The 23,095-nt window shown below is 51.8% G+C and overlaps 1 protein-coding gene across 1 annotated transcript in view; it reads left to right on the top strand.

Moving 5' to 3' along the window:
- The first annotated feature begins 3,336 nt into the window (after positions 1 to 3,336).
- LOC147119553 (meiotic recombination protein REC8 homolog) overlaps positions 3,337 to 23,095 on the top strand; it is a 179,638-nt gene continuing 159,879 nt past the window's right edge. The window contains exons 1-3 of the mRNA XM_085983756.1: positions 3,337 to 3,473; positions 3,657 to 3,732; positions 15,458 to 15,578. Of these exons, the coding sequence (XP_085839882.1) occupies positions 15,474 to 15,578 (105 nt within the window). The 5' untranslated portion in view covers positions 3,337 to 3,473; positions 3,657 to 3,732; positions 15,458 to 15,473. The remainder of the gene's footprint in view (positions 3,474 to 3,656; positions 3,733 to 15,457; positions 15,579 to 23,095) is intronic.

Here is a 23,095-nt window from a genome sequence, read left to right as displayed (position 1 = left end):
TTCTTGAAACTTATTGAAAGTGGTGTAGGGGGAAAAACATATGATGTAATTAAATAAATGTATACAAACAATAAATGTGCAGTTAAAATTGGAGACAAACAAACAAAATACTTCCCACAGGGGCGTGGTGTGACGCAGGGCTCGCCCATCTCACCGACACTCTTTAATATTTACATAAATGAATTGGCAAAACTACTTGAACAATCTACAGCACCCGGCCTCACCCTATATGAATCCAAGGTTAAATTCCTCCTCTATGCAGATGACCTGGTTCTGCTGTCACCAACTAAGGAGGGTCTACAGCAGAACCTGGATCTGCTGGAGTCATTCTGTCAGACCTGGGCCCTGACAATAAACCCCCAAAAAACCAAAGTCCTTGTGTTCCAGCAAAGATCCAGACATCAGGGACCCAGAATAAATTTCACACTAGGAACAACTAAAATTGAACAAACCACTAACTACACATACTTGGGCTTAAAAATCAGCTCTACGGGAAATTTTCATCTGGCTGTGAATGAACTGAAAGAGAAAGCTAGAAGGGCTTTCTATGCCATTAAAAGATCAATCCAAATAGAAATCCCAATTAGCATTTGGCTCAAAATGTTTAAATCAGTAATTGAACCAATGCACTCTATGGCAGTGAGGTGTGGGGACCGCTAACACAACAAGGAATTTGCAAAATGGGTCAAACACCCAATTGAGATCCTACATGCAGAATTCTGTAAAAGTATCCTCCGGACTCAAAGGAAAACCGTAAACAATGCATGCAGGGCAGAACTAGGCCAATATCCATTAATAATTACTATCCAAAAAAGAGCCACCAAATTTTGGAAACACCTAAAAATGAGCAACCACCCACTGCTATCATTACGAAGCCCTGAATGCCAAGAGAGGACCATAAAGAAGAATACCCTCAGTCAACTAGTCCTGGGGACTCAGTGAAGCAACCACTAACACTACTAACAATAACCAGCCCCAGGACAGTGACATCGTAGCACAGAGAATTCGACCCAACACAATTGTCACTAAGCAAAAGGAAAAATACCTGTCATATTGGGCAGAAACAACAAAAACCCAAAACAAATTCAATTGCTACTTGGCCCTAAACAGACAATACAACATGGCTGAATACCTGACCATGGTAAAGGATAGCAAACTGAGAAAAACCTTGACAAGGTACAGACTTAGTGAACATAGCCTGGCCATCGAAAAAGACAGACACAGACAGACCCGGCTGCCAAGAGAAGACAGGATATGCTCTCACTGCAGTCAGGAGTGGTGAGACAGAGATACACTTCCTCACAGCTTGTGGAAATATCAGGGCATCAGGGAGAATTTCTACCAAAATTCACACAAATATGCCCTGAATTCAGAAATTTGAATGACGACCAAAAACTCCCATACCTACTAGGGGAACAGAGAAACTGTGTAACCCTAGCGGCAAACTATGTTACAGCTTGCCATAAACAGAGGGACAACCAGTAAACCTAAGAAAAGAGTATATACAAATTATACGAATGTATATTTATACACTCAGGGATATATCTGTTTATACACTGTATGAATAGATCTGCGTTTATGTGTTCAACCATAAATGTTTTTCGATGCTTGGCAACATAAGATGTACCTTAATATGCCAATAAAGCAATTGAATTGAATTGAATTGAAAGTATAGACAGATATATCCCTGTATATATAAATATACACACACATAATATGCATATAATCTTTTCTTAGAATTAATGGTTGTCCCGCTGCTTATGGCAAGCTGTAACATAGTTTGCCGCTAAAGTTACGCAATTTCTCTGTTCCCCTAATAGATATGGGAGTTTTTGTGGTGGTCATTCAAATTTTTGAATTCAGGGCATATTTTTATGAATTTTGGGTAGAAATTCCCCTTATATCCTGATAGTTTCCACAAGTTGTGAGCAAGTGCATCTCTGTCTCCATCACTCCCTGACTGCAGTGAGAGCATATCCTGTCCTCTCTTGGCAGCCAGGTCTGCCTGTGTCTGCCTTTTTCGATGGTCAGGCTATGCTCACTAAGTCTGTACATTGTCAAGGTTTTTCTCATTTGCTATCTTTTACCATGGTCAGGTATTCAGCCGTGGTGTATTGTCTGTTTAGGGCCAAATAGCAATCGAGTTTGTTTTGGGTTTTTGTTGTGTTTCTGTCCAATAGGTCAAGTATTTTTCCTTTTGTTTAGTGACAATTGTGTTGGGTCGAATTCTCTGTGCTAGGATGTCACTGTCCTGGAGCTGATTATTATTATTATTAGTAGTGTTAGTAGTTACTTCACTGAGTCCCAGGACTAGTTGACTGAGGGGACTCTTCTCTATGATCATCTCTTGGCATTTCAGGGCTCTCTCTCTCTCTCTCTTCTCTCTCTCTCTCTGTCTCTGTCTCTGGCTATCTCTCTCTGTCTCTCTCTCTCTCTCTGCCTCTCTCTCCGTCTCTCTCTCTGTCTCTCTCTCTCGTGTCTCTCTTTCTCTGCCTCTCTGTCTCTCTCTCTGTCTCTCTCTCTGACTCTCGCTCTCTCTCTGCCCCTCTCTCCAATTCCAATTCGAATTCCAATTCAAATGCTTTATTGGCATGAAAGTTTACAGAGAACCATATTGCCAAAGCTTACATAGCAAAAAGGTACATTTTCAAACATCTGTAGGTGTCAATCGATTTGACATTTGTTGGGTACATACAATATTACTTTTAAACAATATTAATTTTAAACAGTCTTTGTACTTCATTTGGTACGTTCAATATTAATTTTAAACAGTCTTAATTTTAAACAGTCCTCAGGTTGTGACATGTTGTTACATATTTGGCCCCAAGGTATGTCTGTCTCCTTCTCCTAGGACTAATCTCAATTTTGACAGGTCACCAATTCCTTGAAATCTGGGTTGTTTGGCTTAGCTTGTTGAATAATATGTTTCTTGATGTGTTGAATTTTTCGCATTTTAGGAGGAAATGCATTTCTGTTTCAACCTCGCCGGCCAGACATTGATCGCATATTCTATTCCCTCTAGGCTGCCAGGATTTCTTGTACTCTCTCTGTCTCTCTCTATCTTTTTCTCTGCCTGTCTCTCTGCCTCTCTCTCTGCCTCTCGCTGTGTCTCTCGCTGTGTCTCTCTCTCTGTCTCTCTCTGTGTCTCTCTCTTTCTCTGACTCTGTCTGTCTGATTATCTCTGCCACTGTCTCTGTGTGTGTCTCTGTCTGTCTGTCTGTGTCTCTATCTCTCTCTGTGTCTCTGTCTCTCTCTCTCTCTTTTTTTGTCTCTCACTCTCTTTCTTTCCCAGTACCCATGATTTTTCTCTTTGTCCCTTCTTCCCTCCAGTGAAGAGATCATTCGGTACATTTTGGTACAGGTGCGCCCACCCTACCCTGGCACTTCCAGACCACGATTCTCCCTGTACCTCTCAGCCCAGTTGGAAATCGGAGTCGTGCGAGTCTTTCACAGGCAATGCAGTTACCTGATTGGTGAGTGTGCAATGGGCAGGTGTGATGAGAGGCGACCGGAATGCCTGTAGCTGTGTCTGCAGCCCTGCTCGGAAGACGTGGGTGGGACGCCTGTAGCCGTGCTCGGGGGGGGGAATGCCTGTAGCCTGTTACCTTGTTGTTCTCTCCCGCTGCTTCCATCCTTCTCTTCCCATCTCTCTGCAGGAGAGATCCAGCACATTCTGGACCGGCTGTACCGTGTGCAATCTCAGACCCGGATCAACCTGGTGGAGGTGGAGCAGTGAGTATCTGTGCATTCCCATAGCAGCAGGCAAGGCAGCACGGTCTCTGCAACAAGGCCCAGGGGAGGGGAGAGCGAGGACGTGGGGCTGGATAGGAGCTATCTGTGGATGGGGGAGGGGGAGAGACAGGGAGAGGAAGAAGTGGGGTATGGGGAAAGGGAGAGTGAGGGGGTGGGGTATGGGGAGAGTGAGGGGGTGGGGTATGGGGGGAGAGGGAGGAGGGTGGGGTGTAGAAACATAGAAACATAGAAGATAGGAGCAGGAGTAGGCCATTCTGCCCCTTGAGCCCGCTCCGCCATTTAATGAGATCATGGCTGATCATCCAAATTCAGTACCCTGTTCCTGCTTTCTCCCCATATCCCTTGATCCCTTGAGATCCCTCAAGAAATATATCCAACTCATTCTTGAATATCTTTAATGAATTGGCCTCAACTGCCCTGTCTGGCAGAGAATTCCACAGGTTCACCACTTTCTGGGTAAAGAAATTCCTTCTCATCTCTGTCCTAAATGGCCTACCCCTTATCCTTAGACTGTGACCCCTGGTTCTGGATTCCCCGACCATCTGGAACATCCTTCCTGCATCTAGTCTGTCTAGTCCTGTTAGAATTTTATAAGTTTCAATGAGATCCCCTCTCATTCTTCTAAACTCGAGCGAATATAAGTCTAATCGACCCAATCTCTCCTCATACGTCATTCCTGCTATCCCAGGTATCAGTCTGGTGAATCTTCGCTGCACTCTCTCCATGGCAAGAGCATCCTTCCTCAGATAAGGCGACCAAAACTGCACACAATCCTCAAGGTGTGGTCTCACCAAGGCCCTGTACAACTGCAGCAAGACATCCTTGTTCCTGTACTCGAATTCTCTCGCTACGAAGGCCAACATACCATTTGCCTTCTTAACCACCTGCTGCACCTGCATGCTTACCTTCAGCGACTGGTGCACAAGGACACCCAGGTCTCGTTGTACTTCCCCTTTTTTCCCAACCTATTGCCTTTCAGATTTTGCCACCGAAGTGGATAACCTCGCATTTATCCACATTATACTGCATTTGCCATGCATCTGCCCAATCACCCAACCTGTCCAAATCGTACTGGAGTTTCTCTGCATCCTCCTCACAACACACACGCCCACCCAGCTTTGTGTCGTCTGCAAACTTGGAGATATCACATCTAGTTCCCTCGTCTAGATCATTAATATATATTGTGAACAGCTGGGGTCCTAGCACCGATCCCTGCGGTACCCCACTAGTCACTGCCTTCCACAAGGAAAAAGAGCCGTTTATTCCAACTCTTTGCTTCCTGTCTGCCAACCAGTTCTCTATCCAAGTCAGTACCTTGCCCCCAATCCCATGTGCTTTAACTTTGCACGCTAATCTCTTATGCGGGACCTTATCGAAAGCCTTCTGAAAGTCCAAATACACCACATCCACTGGTTCTCCCTTATCTATTCTACCAGTTACATCCTCAAAAAAGTCCAGTAGATTAGTCAAGCACGATTTACCTTTTGTAAATCCATGTTGACTTTGTCTGATCCTGTCACTGTTTTCCAAGTGCTCTGCTATTACATCTTTTATAATAGACTCTAGCATTTTCCCCACTACCGATGTCAGGCTTACCGGTCTATAATTCCCCGTTTTCTCTCTACCACCCTTCTTAAATAGTGGGTTTACATTAGCTATCCTCCAATCCAAGGGAACTGTTCCAGAGTCTATAGAATTTTGGAAGATGACCAGCAATGCATCTACTATTTCTAGGGCCACTTCCTTAAGTACCCTAGGATGTAGATTATCAGGCCCTGGGGATTTATCGGCCTTCAATCCCGTCAATTTCCCAAACACCATTTCCCTACAAATACTGATTTCATCAATTCCTCCCTCTCATTAGACCCTATGGCCTAGAAATTCAGTTAGGGTCGCCCAGCTCGCCTGGTCGCCGGAATTACCGCTGCGCGCGGAGCCACTTGCGCCAGCGGGATATTCAGTTTCAGTGCCCCAAGTGGAAGCCGGCCGCTAAACAAGGGTTTCGGCGCCCCGCTTGGGGCGCTGAAACTGAATATCGGCGTGCAAAGTGCCGCAGCGCCACCCGCTGTGGCATGGCAGCCTGCGGTACTGCAGGCCTTCCTCTCACTCTTAAGGGGGAGGTGCCTGCAACAGCGCGATCCCCGCTCGCGAGTGCCGGCAAATGAGCCCGGCACCAAGGAGAAGTGCCGGGCTCTCTGGAAACAGCCGGCAATGCCGCGGGGGGGGGGGGGGTGTAGGAGGCCGGGGACGGAGGTGCGGGCAGGCGGCTGCCGAAAAAGCAGCCGGCCGCACCTCCACCTTAACTCGCCCCACTACCGGCACAGGTAGGTCCCGTGTACCGGTCGCTGTTTGCGGCCGGCGCGGGGGAGGCGGCAGCAACCAAATATGGCCAGCGGGGCGATAGCGGGGCGCTGCGCACACCGATGATGTCATCGGTGGCGGCGCAGCGCTACTGGCTAACGCCGCCATTAGCGCCCCGCTAAATATCGCGGTAGGTTTGCACAGTGGCGCAAAAGCCCTCTTTGGGTGCAAACTGGTGGCGCAGGCCACTGAATTTCTAGGCCTATGTTCCCTGACATCTCTGGGAGGTTATTTGTGTCCTCCTTTGTGAAGACAGAACCAAAGCATGTAGTTAATTGGTTTGCCATTTCTTTGTTCCCCATTATAAATTCACCTGATTCTGACTGCAAGGGACCTATGCTTGACTTCACCAATCTTTTTCTCTTCACATATCTATAGAAGCTTTTACAGTCAATTTTTATGTTCCCTGCAAGCTTACTCTCATACGCTATTTCCCCCCTCTTAATTAATCCTTTTGTCCTCCTTTGCTGAATCCTAAACTGCTCCCAATCCTCAGGTTTGCTGCTTTATCTGGCCAAATTATATGTCCTCGCCTTGGATCTTATGCTATCCCTAATTTCCCTTGTTAGCCATGGTTGAGTCACCTTTTTTGTTTTATTTTTATGCCAAACAGGGATGAATAAATTCTGCAGTTCATCCATGAGATCTTTAAATGTTTGCCATTGCCTATCCACTGTCAACCCTTTAAGTAATGTTCCCCAATCCATCCTAGCCAACTCGCGCCTCATACCATCGTAGTTTCCATTATTTAAATTCAGTAACCTAGCCTCTGAGTCAACTACTTCACTCTCCATTTTAATGAAGAATTCCATCATATTATGATCGCTCCTCCCCAAGGGGCCTCGCACAACAAGATTGCTAATTAATCCTTTCTCATTACATAATACCCAGTCTAAGATGGCCTGATATCTAGTTCGTTCCTCGACATATTGGTCCAGGAAACCATCCCGTACACACTCTAGGAATTCCTCCTCCACAGTATTGTTACTAATTTGGTTCGACCAATCTATATGTAGATTAAAGTCACCCATGATAACTGCTGTGCCCTTATTGCACGCATCTCTAATTTCCCATTTAATGCCATCCCCAACCTCAGCATTACTGTTTGGGGGTCTGTATACAACTCCCACTAATGTTTTCTGCCCCTCGGTATTTCTCAGCTCTGCCCATACAGATTCCACATCATCAGAGCTAATATCCTTCCTTATTGTTGTGTTAATCTCCTCTTTAACCAGCAATGCTACCCCACCTCCTTTTCCTTTTTTCCTGTCCTTCCTGAACATTGAATACCCCTGGATGTTGAATTCCCAGTCTTGGTCACCCTGGAGTTATGTCTCCATAATCCCAATTATATCATATCCGTTTACATCTATTTGCACAGCTAATTCATCCACCTTATTACGAATGCTCCTCGCATTAAGACACAAAGGGGGAGAAATTCGGTATTGCCCGGCGCAAATTATCGCCACCTACTGGTAAATTGGCCTCCTTCGCCCCAGGAGGTGCTTGGAGCGCTACAACAGGTGCTGCACGACTGTCTTAAGGCACTAAGCTGGAGGAGTGAGGCGCTACCTCCGAGGGCGGGCGCAGCGCAGGTGCGGCCAGTTAGCGATTGCACACAGATACGCTGGCACCGGTCAGCTCTTAAAGGGGAGGGTCGATCTTGAATTGCAGCCACACCCTGCGCATCGGAGCCCAGAATCTCGGCCTGGACAGACCTGTTGCCACATTCTTAAGCCTAGGACCATGGAGAGGGCCAGGGAGCGAGCGCAGCGGTTCAGCGAGGGGGCCTTGGAGGTTCTGGTTGGCGCGGTGGAGCGCAGGCGATCTCTCCTGTACCCGGACAGTGGCAGGAGGCCGCTGCCCAGCGACTATCGCAAAGCTTGGAGGGAGGTGGCTCACAGAGTGACCTCCAGCAGCATGGTGCCTAGGACCCCTGTGCAATGCAGGAAGAAGTTCAACGACCTCACTCGGGTCGTCAGGGTGAGTGCCCTTTTCAGAATCCTCTTCATCCCTGCATGTCGACCTCACTTTATGGCCAAAGGGTCCTGAAAGCCCCAATGCCCAGCACTCATCCAACACCTATGGCTCTTTCAGGAAACTCACACGCACATTCAGCACTTTACACACTGTAAGGGCTCTTCGCCCATGGGAGGCAGTGCAGCCAAGATCAGGGCTTCACACTGTAAGGGCTATTTGACCATGGGAGGCAGTGCAGCCAAGATCAGGGCTTCACACTGTAAGGGCTATTTGACCACGGGAGGCAGTGCAGCCAAGATCAGGGCTTCACACTGTACTCAGAGCCCGTCCTTTCTCTTGCAGGGCAAGCTGGCCCATAACAGGAGGCAGCAGCAACGGACCGGGGGAGGCCGGCCTCACCTTCAAGACCTCAGCGATCTGGAGCAGCGAGTCCAGCGGATTATGGCAGGCCGGATGATTGGCCCCGTCGCCACTGGAGATGCCGACCCCGTTATGGACAGCAATGGTAAGGTCATCACCTTTTTGACCTCTCTCCTTCCACTTGTTCCTCACACCATCATCCTTTGCCACTTTCGAGCCAAATCAGTACATTGCAGCACTCATGTCTCCCTCGCTGCCACCCTGTCCTCACGCTAAAGCCACTCTTGTACCTCCCTGCTTTCAGATGCTGATTCGCCAGGTGAGGAGGCGGGCCCTCAAGCTGCCACTGTGAGTGATTCTGAAGGCGATGACGAGGAGGAAGCCGGACCATCAGTGCCACCCTCAGCCGAGGCAGCCCATGGCCATGATGGGGACACGTCTTCCCTGGAGGGGAGCAGGGGGGGGAATGGTCTGAGGAGGGTGAAGCTCTGGGGCCCAGCGGGCTGCAGCAACGCGAGGGGGGTAGGGAAGCTCGGCAGCAAGCTTCTCCCCGGAGGGAGAGCCTGGCCTCGAGTCCTGTTACAGTGAGCGCAGAAGAGGTACGGCTCCTCGCTGAAATGAGCGCCCAGGTGGAACACAGGCATGGCTGCAGTGGCAAGGATGCCAGATTCCATTGAGTCACTGGCAAGGAGTGTCCAGGACTTCGGCGCAGCATAGGCAAGGAGTCTCCAGGACTTCGGCGCAGCACAGGCAAGGATTGTCCAGGACGTCGGCGCAGCACAGGCGGCTGCCACGCAATTGCTTAGTGCTGCAATGCAGTCAGTGGCTGGTCTCATGCAGACGCAGATTGAGGCCACACGAGCACTGACTGCTGCCACCCTCGCTGGATCGGGCAGGATTCGCCGGGGCCCTCACCGCGCTGCAGCAGGCCAGCAATCTGTGCTTCAGCAGATTGCTCTGCATGCTGCAGTGCTGCCCCATGGGAGTGCCAATGTGTCGGCCGAACAGGGAGTTGCTGTCCTCTCTCAGGATGACAGCATTCCTGCTGCCAGCACTGTCACTTCTCCACTGCACCTGCCACCACCTGTAGGACAGACTGGTGCCGCCCATGCAGAGTTGGAGCAGTCAGCAGCCGGGCCCTCCAGTCCCAGAGCTGGTCCAGGCCGTCCCTCAAGGGCATCTGCAGTCTCAGTTTCTGACACTCAGCAGCCTTCCCCCAGCCTTGCTGCAGCCACTGGGGTCCCATTGCGGAGGAGCTGCAGGGTGGGAAGGAGCAAATCTCGCAAGCGAAGCAGTTCACCCTCCAAGGGGAAAAAGTAGGAGGTGTGGCAAAATGTTGTTAATTGTTTTATTGAAGGCCGAGGATCGTGGTCATATTTTTGTTACTGTTTTGGTCATTGGCCTAGAAATTCAGTATAGCCACGTTTGGGGCACTACAGCCGGGCGGCCGCTAAAGTTTGCACCCGGCGCAACTTTGTGCCACCTTCGCCGATATTCAGTGGCATCGCCCCAAGAGGTTGCTGCTGCGCTAAAACAGGCGATGCACGACTATCATTAGGCGCTAAGCCGGCGGCCCGGGGCGAAACCCCCGAGGGCGGGCGCAGCGCAGGTGCGGCGAGCTGCTGATTGACGGCAGACACTCTGGCGCCGGTGAGCTCTTAAAGGGGGAGGGTGGATTTGTTTTTTTGAAAGGCCGAGACTGGTCGATTTGTGTTTTTTGAAAGGCCGAGACTGGTCGATTTGTGTTTTTTGAAAGGCCGAGACTGGTCGATTTGTGTTTTTTGAAAGGCCGAGACTGGTCGATTTGTGTTTTTTGAAAGGCCGAGACTGGTCGATTTGTGTTTTTTGAAAGGCCGAGACTGGTCGATTTGTGTTTTTTGAAAGGCCGAGACTGGTCGATTTGTGTTTTTTGAAAGGCCGAGACTGGTCGATTTGTGTTTTTTGCGGGGGCTTCTCTCCATTAGTTTGTAATGTGGGAAAGGCAGAGGTTTCAAAGAAATAAATGTTCTTAAATCGCACTGTCCATGCTTTCTTTTGGAAGTCCTGGTTGCCCTGCTCGGCTGAGGGCTTGTGGAGCGGCTACATTCATCTTCTGCCATTGGCACAAGCCATTCCCTGAGAGGGGGCCTAGAACCGACGTTCAATAAGCCGCCGACGGGCGGCCCTTGCACTTTCTGCCTCCCTCCTGTGCTGGTCCTCCTCCTCCTCCTCCTCCTCTGGTGGTCCTCCAATGTCTGGTGGCAGTGGCTGAGTCCTGCGGATAGCCAGGTTGTGCAGCATGCAGCACACGACCACGAAATGGGAGACTCGCTCAGGCGAATACTGTAGGGCTCCTCCGGAACGATCCAGACAGCGGAACCGTTGCTTCAGGACGCCGATTGTTTGCTCATTGATGTTCCTGGTTGCTTGATGGCTGTCATTGTATCCCTCTTCAGCAGGGGTGCTGGGCGCACGGAGCGGGGTCATCAGCCATGTGCACAAAGGATAGCCTTTGTCCCCGAGAAGCCATCCTCGTGGGTGAGGCTGGGCCTGGAACATGTCTGCCACAGAAGTCTGGCGCAGGATGAAGGCATCGTGGCTGCTGCCTGGAAAGCGGGCATTGACAGCTAGGATGAGCTGCCTGTGGTCACACACCAACTGCACGTTGAGCGAATGGTAGCCCTTCCGGTTGCGGTAATCCTCGGCATTCTCCAGAGGTGCCCGCAAAGCCACATGCGTGCAGTCAATGGCGCCCTGCACCATGGGGAAGCCCGCTAATGCTGCAAAGCCCATTGCACGCTGTTGCTGCTTGACAAGGGCCATGGAGAAGGAGATGAACTGACGTCTCCTTCTGAAAAGGGCATTGGTCACCTGGCGGATGCAGCAATGCACGGCAAACTGGGAGATGTTGGAAATGTCCCCAGTAGCGGATTGGAAGGAGCCGGTGGCATAGAAGTTGAGAGACACCGTCACCTTCACTTCCACCGACAGAGACGTCCTGCTCCTCAGATGTGGCTGCAGATCTCCGCGAAGCAGGTGGCAGATCTCAGTGACCACCGCCCTTCGGAATCGCAGCCTCCGAACACACTGCTCGTCAGACATGTTCAGATATGAGAACTGCTGGCGGTATACCCTGGGTGGGTAAGGCCACCTTTGCCGACGCCTGTTGCCCCCTCTCCATCTGGCCATGACTGGCACTCTCTCACGGCGTCTGTGAGCCCTTTGAATGCAATGGAGAAGGCCAACGTTTGCACCCATTGCAGCCCCCATTATATGTTTCCAATCAATGATATGGCTCTGAAGTTAAAGACAAGTGGAAAGCTGTGGCCTGAAGCCACAAGTACCTGTGCGAGTGTTGAGCCAAACCAGAAAGCTCTCTACCTTTGTCTCTCTGCAAAGATCCATCTCTCACAAAGAAGGAGTGTTGCAAAATGGCTGCCTTTTCTACTGCAGGAGGAGTGCCCTTTAATTTGCGCCCCCCGCGCCCCGCAGCGACTGAGAACCATTCCCCTCTACCAGTCGCTAGGGGCGCCAGGCGCACAATAGGCCAGCGCCACTGAATTTCCGGTTTGGGGCGAACAAAGGGCGTTGCACGATGAAATGACGTCAGGATCTGCGCGCGCAGCTGAGCGCGCGCAAAGGCTTTGTGCCGCCGCTAAATCTTTACTGAAGTTGGGGAGAGGCGCAGATCGCACTGCGCCCGGCCGCTAGCCGCCTAGCGCCCCACATCTCCTCCTCCTAAGGCGCTAGCGGCTGGCGCAAACAACTGAATTTCTAGGCCATTGTCTCCAGGTTGTGAGAGCCAGTTATGTGACTGACTGCTTTTTTGGGGGTTTCTCTCTATTACTTTGCCATGCGGGAAGGGCACACAGTTTGTTAAATAAAGAAGTGTCTTTATTCAGAATGTGCATGTTTGCTCTTTGAACTAATTGTTGCCTTGACCGGCTTAGGGGTTGCGGCACGGTTCCATTCATGTTCTTTGAATGGCAGAAGCCATTCCCTCAGAGGGGGCCTAGAAGCGACTTGCTATAAGCCGCTGATGGACGGCCCTTGCACTTTGTGCCTCCCTCCCGTCCTGGTGCTGCTGCTCCTCCTCCTCCTCCGCCTCCTCCTCTGCTGGTGCTCCAATGTCTGGTGGCATTGGCTGGGTCCTGAGGATTGCCAGGTTATGCAGCATGCAGCGCACAACAACGAAGTGGGAGACTCGCTCAGGTGAGTACTGAAGGGCTCCTCCAGAATGGTCCAGACAGTGGAACCGTTGCTTGAGCACGCCGATTGTGTGCTCAACGATGTTCTTGGTAGCTTGATGGCTCTCATTGTATCGTTCTTCAGCAGGGGTGCTGGGCGAACGGAGCGGGGTCATCAGCCAGGTGCACAGAGGATAGCCCTTGTCCCCGAGAAGCCAGCCTCCTGGGTGAGCCGGGGCCTCGAAAAGGTCTGCAACAGAAGTCTGGCGGAGGATGAAGGCGCCGTGGCTGCTGCCTGGAAAGTGGGCATTGACAGCGACTATCAGCTGTCTGTGGTCACAGACCAACTGGACGTTCAACGAATGGAACCCCTTTCGGTTGCGGAAATCCTCGGCATTCTCTTGCGGCGCCCACAAAGCCACATGCGTGCAGTCAGTGGCACCCTGGACCATGGGGAAGCCCGCTATTCTTGCAAATCCCATTGCGCGCTCTTGCTGCTTGTCCGGGGTCATGGGGAAGGAGATGTACTCTCGTCTCCTTTTAAAGAGGGCATTCGTGACTTGGCGGATGCAGCAATGCACCGCCAACTGGGAGATATTGGCAATGTCCCCAGTAGCGGATTGAAAGGAGCCGGTGGCATAGAAGTTGAGAGCCACTGTCACCTTCACTGCCACCGACAGAGACGTCCTGCTCCTCAGTTGAGGCTGCAGATCTGGCTGAAGCAGGTGGCAGAGCTCAGTGACCACCTTCCTGCTGAATCGCAGCCTCCGAAAACACTGCTCCTCAGACATGTTGAGGTATGAGAACTGTTGGCGGAATGCCCTGGGAGGGTAAGGCCTCCTGTGCCGACGCCTGTTGGCCCTCCTCCATCTGGCCATGATTGGCACTCTCTCTCGGCGTCTCTGAGCCCTCTCAATGTAATGGAGAAGCCCAACGTTTCCACCCATTGCAGCCCCCATAGTATGTGGCCATTCAAGGTTATGCCGGTGAAAAAGCAAACCAACTACAAAGATCTGGGCCGAAGCCAGAAGTACCTCAGCGAGCGCTGACTCAATGCAGAAAGCTCTCTCCCTTTGTCTCTCTGCAAATCTCTCTCTCTCACAGAAGGAGTGGTCCAAAAATGGCTACCACAAAGAAGCCAGGAAGAGCCCCCTTTAAATATCGCCCCCCCCCCCCCCCACAGCGACTGGGAACCATTCCAGTCAACCAGTCGCTGGGAGCGACAGGCGGAAAGGAGGGGGGCGCCACTGAAGTTCCGGTTCGGGGCGCCCCAAGGGCGTTGCACCATGAAATGATGTCAGGATCTGCGCGCGCAGCTGAGCGGGTGTTGCGGTTTTGCGCCGCCGCTAAATGTCCGCTCAATTTCGCGAGAGGTGCAGGTCTCGCCGCGCCCGGGCGCTAGCCACATCGCGCCCCACTTATCGCCCTCTTAAGGCACTAACGGGTGGGGCAACCAACTGAATTTCTCCCCCAAAGCCTTCAGGCTTGATTTTTTTAACACTCAGTCCCTTTAGAATTATTATTTACTGTGGCACTGTTTGATTTACACATGGGGGGAGAGGGAGGACGGTGGGGTATGGGGAGAGGGAGGAGGGTGGGGTATGTGGGAGAGGGAGGAGGGTGGGGTATGGGGGGAGAGGGAGGACGGTGGGGTATGGGGAGAGGGAGGAGGGTGGGGTATGTGGGAGAGGGAGGAGGGTGGGGTATGGGGGGAGGGGGAGGAGGGTGGGGTATGGGGGGGAGGGGGAGGAGGGTGGGGTATGGGGGGAGGGGGAGGAGGGTGGGGTATGGGGGAGAGGGAGGAGGGTGGGGTATGGGGGGAGGGGGAGGAGGGTGGGGTGTGGGGTATGGGGGGAGGGGAGGAGGGTGGGGTATGGGGAGGGGGAGGAGGGTGGGGTATGGGGGAGGGGGAGGAGGGTGGGGTATGGGGGGAGGGGGAGGAGGGTGGGGTATGGGGGGAGAGGGAGGAGGGTGGGGTATGGGGGGAGGGGGAGGAGAGTGGGGTATGGGGGGAGTGGGAGGAGGGTGGGGTATGGGGGGAGAGGGAGGAGGGTGGGGTATAGGGGGGGGGAGGAGGGTGGGGTATGGGGGGAGAGGAAGGAGGGTGGGGTATAGGGGGAGGGGGAGGAGGGTGGGGTATGGGGGTAGGGGGAGGAGGGTGGGGTATGGGGGGAGAGGGAGGCGGGTGGGGTATGGGCGGAGGGGGAGGAGGGTGGGGTATGGGGGGAGGAGGGTGGGGTATGGGGGGAGGAGGAGGAGGGTGGGGTATGGGGGGAGAGGGAGGAGGGTGGGGTATGGGGGGAGAGGGAGGAGGGTGGGGTATGGGGGAGGGAGGAGGGTGGGGTATGGGGGAGAGGGAGGAGGGTGGGGTATGGGGGGAGAGGGAGGAGGGTGGGGTATGGGGGGAGAGGGAGGAGGGTGGGGTATGGGGGAGAGGGAGGAGGGTGGGGTATGGGGGGAGGGAGGAGGGTGGGGTGTGGGGGGAGGGAGGAGGGTGGGGTATGGGGGGAGAGGGAGGAGGGTGGGGTATGGGTGGAGAGGGAGGAGGGTGGGGTATGGGGGGAGGGAGGAGGGTGGGGTATGGGGGGGAGGGAGGAGAGTGGGGTATGGGGGGAGGGGGAGGAGGGTGGGGTATGGGGGAGAGGGAGGAGAGTGGGGTATGGGGGGAGAGGGAGGAGGGTGGGGTATGGGGGGAGGGGGAGGAGGGTGGGGTATGGGGGGAGGAGGGTGGGGTATGGGGAAGAGAGAGAGGTCGATTCCCAGGTGGAGGGAGAGTCAATTTCCGGGAGGGAGAGCGATTCACGTCCCCTGCTGACACTGTTGACGCTCTATTACAGACCGAATCTGCTGCTAATGCCGGACATGGCGGCCCTGATGGACACCTACGAAGGGGCCTTTGATCCGTTCTTCGGAGTGATGGCCAGTCCCGCGCTGCCCATTCCCAGCCTCATCCCGTGGGTAAGTGTGGGATGTGAATACTGCCTCCCCCTCGACTCCACCCACCCCCATCTTCCCATGCCTCCCCTCCCCCCGCCTCCTCCGTTTCCTTCCGTTCCTCCCCCTGCTCCCTCCTGTGTCCCCATATATCCCCATCTCCACCCCCAATCTCCCCCTGTCATCCCTGCGAGTGTTTGATGGGGCAGTGTAGAGGGAGCTTTACTCTGTATCTAACCCGTGCTGTACCTGCTCTGGGAGTGTTTGATGGGACAGTGTAGAGGGTCCTTTACTCTGTATCTAACCCATGCTGTACCTGCCCTGGGAGTGTTTGATGGGGCAGTGTAGAGGGACCTTTACTCGGTATCTAACCTGTGCTGTACCTGCCCTGGGAGTGTTTGATGGGACAGTGTAGAGGGACCTTTACTCGGTACCTAACCCATGCTGTACCAGCTCTGGGAGTGTTTGATGGGACAGTGTAGAGGGAGCTTTACTTTGTATCTAACCCATGCTGTACCTGTCCTGGGAGTGTTCGATGGGACAGTGTAGAGGGAGCTTTACTCTGTATCTAACCCGTGCTGCACCTGCCCTGGGAGTGTTTGATGGGACAGTGTAGAGGGAGCTTTACTCTGTATCTAACCCGTGCTGTAGCTGCCCTGGGAATGTTTGATGGGAAAGTGTGGAGGGAGCTTTACTCTGTATCTAACCCGTGCTGTACCTGCCCTGGGAGTGTTTGATAGGAAAGTGTAGAGGGAGCTTTACTCTGTATCTAACCCATGCTGTACCTGCCCTAAGAGTGTTTGATGGGGCATTGTAGAGGGAGCTTTTGTAACATTTGCATATTGAACTATCATTGGCCCGCAGGCATCTGTAAGGACTACCTATTATATTCACATATGATCACATGCTGAGTTGTCATTGGCCTGTAGGCATCTGTAAGGGGTCCTAACTCCATCTTGTCCCCAGTGTGCTGATGTGAGTAAGATCAGACCTAATCTTCTATATATATAAAAGAGTTTGTGTGGTGTATGTGCCTTTAAGAGCCCCCTGTGTACTGTAATGCCGGTAATGGCCACTCGGGCTATATAAGCCTGTATAGTGTCTTGTATCTGTTAGTTCACCTCCAGACTTTGTTCAGCAAACACCTGTGAAACCAACTCCTGCATTCCGTGTCTCCATTAACACACGGACACAACAGTGGCGACGAATTGGAAACGGACTTACCTGCAATTCGGCAGCACCTCAAGGAGATCGATTCCTCAGACGAAAGTCGAAGAAAAACAAGAAAGGAAAAAAAAGCTGTGGTTTCACCAGCTAGCCGAGCTGGTGGCAGGTACTGCAATAATCCTTCCTGGGCGGCGGGCTGGGGCTCCATTGGCTGGCTCTGCAGCGGGGCTGAGCAGCGAAGGCGGAGGCAAACAGAGACAGAGGGTGGAGCACTCGGGAGACGGCCGGCGCTGCAAAGCGGGTCGGCGTTCGGACCAAGCAGAGGGAGGGAAAAGTCCCAGAGAGTCCGGCGGGAACGAGTCTCCACCTATTAAAAAAAAAAAAAAACCTGTGTAAATAAAATCCGCGGAGAACAGCGTTGGCGGCAGCGGCGGGAAAGCGCGGGAGGTGCCATTTTTTTTCTGCGGGGAAGAAAGGAAAGTGCGGGAGGCGCCATTTTTTTTTCAGGATGCCTAAGACTGGCAATATTACTGATTTCGATAGCGATATAGAGGATTGGACCACCTATGTGGAAAGAGTGGAGGTATATTGCACAGCAAATGAAACAGAGGATGATAAAAAGGCATCAGTACTTCTAAATCTAATGGGCGCAAGGACATACAGGCTGTTACGAAACTTAATCACTCCAGCCAAACCGAGGGACAAGAATTTTAAGGAGATTGTTGATACCCTACAGGAGCACTTAAACCCAACACCGCTGCTGATAGCGGAACGATTCAAATTCTTCAGGAGGAATCAGCACAAGAATGAAAGTAACGCTGATTACCTCACCGAATTAAGGAAGCTGTCAAAGCACTGCCAATTCGGGGCAGGACTGGCAGATTCTCTTCGAGACAAATTCGTCTGCGGTCTCCTAAGTGAAGGAACACAGAAAAGGCTACTTTCTGAGAAAGATTTGACACTGGACAAGGCTTTCAGTGTGGCTGTATCATACGAAGCAGCCGCAAGAGGAGCTGCAGAGATACAGCAAAAGCCACAGGACTTCGGCACCCATGAAATGACACGGGGTTTCGAGAGATGTTATCGCTGCGGCAGATCCACCCATGACCAGAGGGACTGCTGGTTCAAGGACAAAGCATGCAGGCAATGCGGAAAGATTGGACACATTGCACATGTATGCCGATCTGGAAACAAAAAATCCACGGACAGGAAAAAAATCAATAAGGAAAAGTACAGAAAGGTATAAATGATGACGGACAGTAGCTCCGAAGACCAGAAGAGCGATAGCAACTCCGGAAACAAGAGACTAAGCTGTCTCAAATTACATAATGTAATTGCCAAAGAAGATTACCAGACGATTTGGGTTACCCTCACAATAGCGGGGTCCCCAGTTAAAATGGAGCTAGATACAGGATCAGCTCTGACCGTCATAAGTCGACGGGATTACGAGCGGCTATTTCCGCATATACCTTTGAAAGACACATCCATTATCTTGAAAACATATACAGGGCAGAAAGTATACCCCAAAGGGAAAATAAGGGTGCCTGTTGTATACAACGGCAAGGAAATACAGAAGTTGTATTTATACATTCTGCAAGATGGTGGTCCACCGCTGTTGGGACGTGAATGGATCAGGAAGATACGTTTAGACTGGCACTCCATTCAGGCACTGACGGTGACCAGTAAGAAAAAAAATGATGATGACGTCATACCTGAACGATTAAAAGACATCTTGGCCAACGCCAAGGAAGTGTTTCAACAGGAACTAGGAACCCTGAAAGGCGTCACCGCCTCAATAAAAGTGGAAGATGCGGCAATTCCCAAGATTTTTAAGGCAAGGCCGGTGCCATACGCAATTGATCCAGCAGTCGAGGCAGAGCTGGAGAATTTGGAAAAGGCAGGCGTATTATCCAAGATAGATTGGAGCGAGTGGGCAACACCCATCGTCCCGGTCATGAAGAAAATGTTGAATAATGATAAATCTGAAGAACAGAGAAAAATTCGCATCTGTGGGGACTTCAAGGTGACTGTAAACCCGGTCCTTCACATGGTACAGTATCCTCTTCCGAGGATAGAAGATATTTTCGCCTCACTATCCGGAGGGAAACGTTTCACCAAAATTGACTTGGCACAAGCATATCTACAGATGGAGGTTGAAGAGGCCTCTAAAAAGTATCTCACGATTAATACACACAAAGGCCTGTACCAGTACAATCGACTGGTTTTCGGAGTAGCATCAGCTCCAGCTATCTGGCAAAGAGCTATGGAGCAAGTCCTCCAAGGGATTCCGGGGACTCAATGCTACCTAGATGACATCCTTGTAACAGGAGAAAACGACAACGAGCACCTTGCCAATTTGGAGCAGGTGCTCACGAGGCTGAGAGAACGGGGCCTACGAGCAAATCGCCCCAATTGCGAATTTTTCCAGAAACAAATACCATATTGTGGCCACATAATTAACGAGGAAGGGTTGCATAAGTCACCTGAAAAAATTGAAGCGGTCATAAAAGCCCCAGCACCTGAAAATGTCTCACAATTAAGGTCGTTCCTGGGATTGATAAATTACTATCATAAATTTTTACCGAACTTGTCAACTGTTCTGCACCCTCTTAATGAACTGCTACAAACGGGAGTAAATTGGAAATGGAGCGAAGACTGTAAACGTGCCTTCCATAAATGCAAAGGCTTGATCACGTCCAAGGAAGTTTTGGCTCATTACAACCCATCACTGCCAATCAGACTGGCGTGCGATGCATCCCCTTACGGCGTAGGAGCGGTATTATCGCATAGATTCCCTGATGGCTCGGAGCGGCCGATAGCTTTTGCGTCACGCTCATTGAACTCAGCTGAGCGTAACTATGCCCAGATCGACAGGGAAGCACTCAGCCTGGTATGGGGAGTGAAGAAATTCAACCATTACCTACACGGACAAACATTTACCTTGTTGACTGACCATCAACCCCTCGTCTCCATATTTAACCCTAAAAAGGGTGTTCCCATTATGACAGCGCAAAGGCTACAGAGGTGGTCCCTTTTCCTAGGGGCACACCAATATAACATAGAATACAAAGGATCAAAACAGCATGGGAATGCTGACGGTTTATCGCGCCTACCGTTGCCAACGGTAGAAGAGGCACCTACAGTGGACCCAGTGGAGATGTTCCACTCAACCATAGTGGAATGTCTACCAGTAACAAATTCTGCCATTGAAAAGGAAACGAGAAATGACCCGACTCTCTCAGGAGTCTACAATTTAACGGTGAAGGGATGGCCAGCACATGGTGAACCACTGTTGCCAGCATTCTCGCAAAGAAGAGAACAGCTGTCAGTGTGCCGAGGAACCTTGATGTGTGGATCCAGAGTGGTGATTCCACCCAAACTCCAGGATAAAGTACTAAAAGAACTTCACGAGGGGCATCTGGGTGGAGTGAAAATGAAGAACCTAGCCAGAGCGATTGTGTGGTGGCCAGGCATCGATGGAGACATCGAAGAAATGACCAAGAGCTGCCTAGGATGCCAGAAGGTCCAAAACGCCCCACCACAAGCCCCTCTACATCCATGGGAGTGGCCCTCATCTCCATGGCAAAGGGTACACATCGACTTTGCTGGTCCATTTATGGACTCAATGTTCTTAATCGCGGTTGATGCACACTCCAAGTGGCCGGAGGTAATAAGATGTCCTCCACCACCACGGAAAAAACCATCACAGTATTAAGGACCATATTTGCCAGGAATGGGCTGCCTGAACAGATCTGTTCTGATAATGGACCGCAATTTGTGTCCGAAGAATTCAGGAAGTTCTTAAAAAACAATGGGGTTAAGCACTACACGTCCGCCCCATACCATCCTGCCACCAATGGATTAGCTGAAAGGTTTGTCCAGACCTTCAAGAAGGCCATAAAGGCCATGGGTAATGAAGATATAAATCTACAGCATAAGGTAGATAACTTCTTGTTTGCATACAGGAATGCAACACATGTGGTTACAAACCAAACTCCCGCCATGATGTTTTTCAATAGAAGACTAAGATGCCGGCTGGATTTGATCAAGCCAAACATCAGAAGGGACGTAGAGAACCGGCAATTTCAAGGCATGAATGAAAGGCCAACTAGAACCTTCCAGATAGGTCAACAAGTTTTGGCCCGGGACTACCGTACCGAGAAATGGCAGCCTGGAACTATTTGCACACGACTAGGACCGCTGATGTATACCGTGGACATTGGAGAAAGCATAATAAGGCGCCATGCTGACCAGATCATAGAGTCATCCGAAAAGGGACAACCTACACCACAACTCTATACGCCTAATGATGAAGCAGAGATACCCATAGTATCTACCTCCGATCCGGTGATACTGGAACCAGATGGACCCGACACTGGCATTCAAGCCGAATCGACCTTGCCAAAAGAACCTACTGCACCACCAGAAACTACTACACCACCGAGGCGTTATCCGGACCGAGTCAGGAAGCCACCAGGGAGACTGACTTATAATTGATTAACTGCAGCAAATGTGTAGATTATTGTTCTTGTAACATGTTAATTAATGATTACTTAAAATGTTATGTACTGGTTGTCTAAAAGGGGAGGAATTGTGGTGTATGTGCCTTTAAGAGCCCCCTGTGTACTGTAATGTCGGTTACTCGGGCTATATAAGCCTGTATAGTGTCTTGTATCTGTTAGTTCACCTCCAGACTTTGTTCAGTAAACACCTGTGAAACCAACTCCTGCATTCCGTGTCTCCATTAACACACGGACACAACAGTTTGTCTGTCTGTCTGTCTGTCTGTCTGTCTGTCCGGCTATACAATCAAAAGTTATAGAGCGTACCTACACATATGTTATATCAAAAGAAAGCTTATCATTAGGGGAGTCTAATGGGCATATTTACTTTTTGGTTCAGACAGTATACAAAAAAGGTTCAAAAAACGGCAACATTCCGCTCATTAGCGTTGAGTGACGTGATGGTTGACCAATCGTACAGGGGATTAACCTGATGGTTGACCAATCAGTGCGTCACGGGGGGCGTTTCATTGCGTGTGTGGGCGGGCCTAATCCTTCTGAGCTGAGGTGAGTGGCCGCCATCTTGATTCCTAACTATTGATTTATTTTTACCATTTTCTGTGTGTTTATTTTTCCCACTTTCTGTGTGTACCCCGTTAGGTTCTTTTGTGCAGTTGTCTTCCTAGCTATGGGGTGCTTAAAAACCTGAACTTTAACATTTAGGAATCTCTCTTTATTGTAGTGGATGCGCGGAGCCGCGGCCTAGCAGCGCGGGAAGCCTGGGCCTTGAGTTCAGCAGATTGCCGGCGCGCCCAGAACTGGTCGAACCTGCTGAAGGCCGTTCATTTCCGCGATCACGTCACCGTCTTCGCCTCGGCCAATGGCATCGGGGTGACGGCCGAGGCCGCCAAAAGCGTCCAGGGGAACGCGTTCATCCAGGTACCGAGGCCCGGGCCCCGGGGCGGAAAGCCGACCAGGTCACCGTCTTCACCTCGGCCAACGGCATCAGGGTGATGCCCGAGCCCACCAAAAACGTCCAGGGGAACGCGTTCATCCAGGTGTCGAGGTTCGGGCCCTGGGGTGGAAAGCCAACCAGGTCACCGTCTTCGCCTCGGCCAACGGCATCAGGGTGACGGTCGAGGCCGCCAAAAACGTCCAGGGGAACGCGTTCATCCAGGTGCTGAGGCCCGGGCCCCGGGGCGGAAAGAGGGATTGGAGTGGGCGATGAGGGCTTGGGAAGGGGAGAGGGGGGGGTGGGGAGAGGGTAAGAGGGGGGGGGAGTGGGGGAAGAGGGAGGAGGGGGAGGGGGGAAGAGGGAGGAGGGGGAGGGGGAGGAGTGGGAAGGGGAGGGGGAAGGGGAGGGGGGAAGAGGGAGGAGGGGGAGGAGGGGGAGGGGGAAGAGGGAGGAGGGGGAGGGGGAAGAGGGGAGAGGAGAGGAGAGGGGGAGGGGGAGGAGGGGAGAGGAGAGGAGAAGGGGGAAGGGGGAGGAGGGGAGAGGGGGAGGGAGGGAGAGGAGAGGGGGAGGAGAGGGGCAGGGAGGGAGAGGAGAGGGGAGGGAGGGACAGAGAGTTAAGCAGGGAGAGACAGGGGGAAGGAGAGAGAGGGTGAGGGAGGGAAAGAGTGAGGGGGTGGGAGAGGGAGGGAGAGCTCGCCTTCTTCCTTCCTTCCTTTGCAGGGGTCCATTGGGCCAGGCCTGAGGCGCTCCTTCCCCCCCTCTCTCTCCAGGCTAATCCCGAACTAAATCCAGCAGTCTCTCTCTCTCTCTTCCCCCCCGTCTCTCTCTTCTCCCCCCAGTCTCTCTCTCTCTCTCTCCCCCCCAGTCTCTCTCTCTCCCCCCCCATCTCTCTCTACTCCCCCCAGTCTCTCTCTCTC

Source organism: Somniosus microcephalus, chromosome 4, assembly GCF_052327205.1.
Source record: "Somniosus microcephalus isolate GS21.2 chromosome 4, FLI_Smic_1.0, whole genome shotgun sequence".
NCBI lineage: Eukaryota > Metazoa > Chordata > Chondrichthyes > Squaliformes > Somniosidae > Somniosus > Somniosus microcephalus.
Note: the sequence above shows the minus strand (reverse complement) of the source record. Positions and strands in the feature narration are given on the sequence as shown.